Below are 5837 nucleotides of genomic sequence, written 5' to 3' on the forward strand. Positions count from 1 at the left end.
TATAGCGCCATTAATGAACATAGCGCTTCACAGTAGTAATACACATGGTAATCAAATAAATAACAGATAATTTAAATAACAGATCATGGGAATAAGTGCTTTAGACAAAAAAGTAACATTAAGGAAGAGGAGACCCTGCCCCTAGGAGCTTACAGTCTAATTTGTAGGTAGGGAGAATGTACAGAGACAGTAGGAGGGAGTACTGGTAAGTGCGTCTGCAGGGGGCCAAGCTTTATGTATCATGTGTTCAGAATATCCACAGTGCTATTCATGTGCTTCTTTAAGCAAGTGTGTCTTAAATTGGGTCTTAAAGGTGGATAGAGAGGGTGCTAGTCGGGTATTGAGGGGAAGGGCATTCCAGAGGTGTGGGGTAAAGGGGAAATAAATCCTATCACCCGACCGATAAAACAGGAGCACAGCAGCCTGGTGTACATGAACTGCTGTGCTGTGAGGTTAACAATATGTATCAACCAATCACCCACCCTGTCACCGTAGTACTGTAACCCGGTGTGAAAGGGTTACTGTGTTGTGAGGTTGATCACAGCTGACTGTTGGTACGAATCCACAGCAAGCAGAAACTGCAGTGAGTGACTGAACAGTTTCCTGCAGAGACAGCCCGGGATTTGTAACAAAGGGATTAGACACAGTATGCAATTGTAGCAAATGAGTGACTATGTATCAAGTGTTCTATTCCAGCGCAGGCAAAGTTAACAAGGTAATTAACCATGACACTAGCTCTTGCATGCACTGTCCCCTACATCAGCATTGATCATTTTATATCAATGCTGATGTGCTCGAGGACATGCCTAAATCTAACACAGCAATGAAAAACTAAAGTCCCTTAATTACGAAAGAGAGCCTGCAATGCTCTATAGCTGCACACAGGATTGTAGTGATAGTAAATACTATATGAACGCTGGGACTCCGCAAATTGAGATCAGTATCAATGTATGTTGCGGTAACAATGATAGTGTCCCGCGTGTGTGGGGGAGTATGGCCAACGCGCGCATTTCACGTAAGAATGCTTCTTCAGGGCTCGCAACTCACGTTTAATGCTGTTTCATTTTAAACCCCTATTTTATATTTGTTGATGACATTAAAGAATGATTTGAACACAGTTACATTACTCCTTCTGTGATAGAGTGCTCCTTCACTAGGTTTCCTTTTTCTCTTAGTTTATGCTATCGTACCTTACCTAGAGAGCACCTCACTTCATTACCTTAGCTGTGCGTGGGCTCCCCTTTTGTGTGTTCAATCGAGAATCCCAAAAATATAAAAGTGTTAATAAGTACTGGTCCACTGTGACAACTGCCCCCTAGCTGCGTGTCAACACCCACTGATCTCCTAATCACTCTCATCTGTCTCCTGCACCGCTCTACCTATCCCTGCCTCAGCTGAGGCCACACCTCCGCTCCTCACCTCTGCCTATTGGATCTATTCACCTATACATGCTCAGTTCTGCCACTGGCACTTTGGCTGAGTATAGTCATTTGTAGCCTTGCTGTTCCCACATGCCTTGCCTTGTCCTGTGTTCTATTGCATTGCTTTCAGATTGATCTCCTGTGTACCGATCTGGCTTTACCTTTGGACACCACAAGAGGGGTAATAAAAGTGCCTTTCTTTAATATACAATCCCTGGTCCCCAAAATACACAGTGTTTCCCCTTCCAAACATTACACAGTGATTAGCGCTTTTCTGGAAGGGGTTACACAAAACATTATATTACACCGGCCAAAAAGAGTCTCACAGAGGCGGCCATTACACACGGTATTGGGGCAGCCTGCCAGTCTTCATGTTTATAATGTGAGTCTGGCTACCCCTACCATCACAATTCCCTTTTTCGGAAGGATCAAGCAAATAGAAGAGGAGGTAGAATATGTTTATATGTTACACCTGACTTAAAACCTATTGTAAGGGAATGATGACAATGAAGAGAACTTGTAGATAGAAATAAGCAGTGAAGGTTAAAGTACAAAGGAGATGTTAGTAGTGATATGCTATAAACCAGGGGTGCACACATTTCTGTTTCTGAGACCCCCCCTTACCTTCCAGTCAGTGTCAAATGATGCCAGGTTCATGTGATGTGATATCATGTGACCCCACAGTGTCATTTGATGCTGTGTTGCCATGACAATGCATCATCTGAAGCCAGCTGAATCTCAGTATGTAAAGTTACAGAGGCCTCACGCAATTCCCCGGCATCTAATTTAAATGCCTTGGGGTAGAGCACTGGACCTTTTCAACCCCCACGCCCCCCCAAAATTGTTTTGTGCCCCCCAGTTTATGCACCCCTGCTCTAATAGTTCTGGAACACAATAATTCAATGATAATGCCCAAAGATAAACAGACAGAAAAAGAAAACTCTTGCATGGAGTGGGTAGTGCGGTGAGATTAGTGAGACATCTTGGTAAAAAACCCTCCTGAAGGAAATAGTCAATGATGGTGTCCCACACTGCTGCAGCCTCATTGGAGGTGCATATGCACTGCATTCATCAATAAGGCAAAAATATTCACATTTCTTCTTGAGTTTTTTCTTTTTGCTTAATTTGCATAGATATCAATCCTTATCCACTCCTATAGCCTCTTACTGTCATTGTGTGGCCTGATCAGCTGCAAATTGAAGAGTCCAGGTAAAGAAATATGAAAAAATAGCAGCACACAGCCAAGGGAGCCAGGTTGAAATTGTAATAAAAAAATATATTTATTAATGAAACATCACCCAAAGGAGCTGTAACCAGAGGGTTATTACAATTTCAACCTGGCTCCCTTGGCTGTGCGCTGCTGTTTTTTTTAATATTGATTTAGCTAAAAGCACAAATGATAGGTTTGCAGTAGGTACAAGAGGGAGAGCGTCGCTGACTCATGAAATGTCCTTTTCTCTGCATAAAGGAAGATAAAGGGCAATAGCCTCTAGTTTCAGCAAAAGCATTGCAGTGCAATTGTTCAGTCTCTCACCTTGGGGCCTGCGGTGCTGAGCCGGTCCGCAGCTCCCTCCTCCTGTCGGATGGAAGTTGAACGCGATAACCAGCAACGATAGGAGGGAGAGGAAGGGTCACAGTGACCGGGAGGCGACTGCTGAACAGGGGAGCCGTCGCACCGCCGGAACAGGGACAGCTGGGAGTGGTTTCCAAGCTTCCCCCCCCCCTGGCGGCCGAGGAACCCCTGAGGGTGGAACCCAGTTGAAAATCACAGCCCCAAAATGTCTCCTGTATATTTTATTTAACTTGTGTTGTCTTTACAAGAACACTATTTTTTTTTTTTTCATATGTTATGTATGTATGTATGTATGTATGTATGTATGTATGTCTGCATGTATGTATGTCTTTATTTATATAGAGCCATTAATGTACATAGCACTTCACAGCAGTAATACATGTGACAATCATATAAATAACAAATAATACAAAAACACATAAAGGGAAGACGTGCTTTAGACATAAAAGTAATATTTAGGAAATTGAGTCCCTTCTCCGAAGAGCTTACAATGTAGTAATAATAATAATAATAATAATAATAATAATAATAATACGTGTTTGTTCTTGTCTAGAACTGCTAGTTTTACGTAGCATTTTGGAGACACAGCCCCTGCCCTGTGGAGCTCACACTTTATGTTTTTGATGCCACAGGCACAGGGAGATAAAGTGACTTGCCCAAGGTCACAAGATGACACTGGAAATTGAACCAATCTCAGTGCCAGTCAGTGTCTTTACTCGCTGAGCCACTCCCTCCCAAATGTATACACATGTATTTATTCATTTAAACATATTATATTAAGAGATACACCATTGCTTATAGTTTGAGTTGTTTCTTTTTTCTTTGTTTAACACAGATATTATATTCAGAAACACATTTATATTCATGATTTATAAAGTATATGGTATTTTTTTTCCTTATTAATGTATTCTATAGTTTATCAATGTGTAATTATATACATTTTGTGTATCCATGTAACCTCTACAAAGGCTCACAACACACACATCAAACAGCAAAGTGGTTAGGGATAAATGCATGTAACCTATTTTTATTTTTCGCTTTGCAATGATGTTGTGGCATTATTTCACTATGTTTAATTAGTCTGAGGGTGTTACCTTGCCAAATACTTCGACTCCCTTTTCCCTTTCCAACACATGTTCTTATTCGGTATTGTACCTTTATAGCCAACACACTGTCTGGTGTCTGTTTGCTTATAGCTGGATTTGGAAGCAGCACTGCCACCCTGTGGAGTAATTGTCAACTTCAGACATTTCTACTGGGAGGATATGTGTTTGCTGTACTTCTTACCCCGGTCTGCATTTCTTCCACATGTCACCTCATGATGGGGTCCATGAGAAGTCAAATCAAATTCATAAAACAGTTTTGCTTAAGAGAGGGATATATACAAATACTGATTAATGTAGTTGATCATAGAAATCTAAAACATTAAACATGAATTACATTTACAAATATATAGATGTAGACACTATCTAATTACATAAATGAAATAGATAACACACAAATTGGTTCACGTGAGTTGTGCCATACTAGCAAAGCAAATCTGATCACTGTTTATGCAGATAAACTCCCAACCAATCCCATTGCCGCGCGCCTTTATTTTTTTTAAACATTAACGGCTTTCACTGAGCCAATCAGCTTAAAGACCTTTTTCAGCCAATCAAAATCCGGTAAATTCAAATAATGCAATTCACATTCCTCCCCTCAGGTTTTGTGTGTGGTTTTCAATCAGGTCCGCCCATACTGCATATAAGCAGCAGCTGCACAGCTGTTACCTCATTAGCTGGTTGTAGTTCATCAAGTTTTCAGAATGACTGGTCGCGGCAAAGGAGGAAAAGGGCTTGGGAAAGGCGGTGCCAAGAGGCACAGGAAGGTTCTTCGTGACAATATCCAAGGCATTACCAAACCAGCGATCCGCCGCCTGGCTCGCAGAGGAGGAGTGAAGCGCATCTCCGGCCTTATCTATGAAGAGACCCGTGGGGTGCTCAAGGTTTTCCTGGAGAATGTGATCCGGGACGCAGTCACCTACACCGAGCACGCCAAGAGAAAGACAGTCACCGCTATGGACGTGGTGTATGCGCTCAAGCGCCAGGGCCGCACTCTGTACGGATTCGGAGGCTAAACGGTGACACTTCTTACCAACGGAGGCGGAATTCACATACAATTAACCTAAAGGCCATTTTAAGGGCCACCCACATTCTCCTGTATAGAGCTCTGGTTACACCTCCATCCTATTCTTCCCCGTTTTCATGTTACTTTCTCTGACGGGACGGATTTAATATTGGTAACAGATTAAAGAAAGATACAAGTCACAAAACTACCCAAGGTATGTGACCGCATTTCGTTAGAGCGCTTTATTTACTATTTTCTATGACCTTTTCATGTACACGTGAGATATATACACTCTGCTATACTCCCTGTATGACTATCTACAAATACTAGTGTAACGGTTTGATATAGCTTTCTCTGCATTAGAAGTGTCTGCACTTGACTGATTTAAATGAGTGATTGTCATTGTTTGATCCGTATACACATGGTATACATTACACATTTGTACAGTCTGCAAAGGAACATGTATCTGATCAAAACATTACTTGTATTTATTTACACTGCTAAGAAAAGAGATTACCTTTGTTTTATATATTTACCTAAATCAATGACAATGTTTAAGCATTAATTAGTCTATATTATATTGCTGTCATATTATTTATGCTCTTAAAACAGTCCCCAAAACAAATGCTTCATATAATAGTCACTCATTCTATGTTCGATTCAATAGTCCCATATATTGGGCTTCATGTATCAGCATTTGTTAAGGAAACAATGGACGATTTTTTTTAGCATTT

The 5837-nt window shown here is 41.2% G+C and overlaps 1 protein-coding gene across 1 annotated transcript; it reads left to right on the forward strand.

The window, feature by feature from the left end:
* The first annotated feature begins 4801 nt into the window (after window positions 1-4801).
* Window positions 4802-5113, forward strand: LOC142469219 (histone H4). The gene has a single exon (XM_075576177.1). It carries the CDS (start codon window positions 4802-4804, stop codon window positions 5111-5113), a length of 312 nt encoding a protein of 103 aa, XP_075432292.1.
* Window positions 5114-5837: the final 724 nt, after the last annotated feature.

This window comes from Ascaphus truei, chromosome 18, assembly GCF_040206685.1.
Source record: "Ascaphus truei isolate aAscTru1 chromosome 18, aAscTru1.hap1, whole genome shotgun sequence".
NCBI classification, from domain to species: domain Eukaryota; kingdom Metazoa; phylum Chordata; class Amphibia; order Anura; family Ascaphidae; genus Ascaphus; species Ascaphus truei.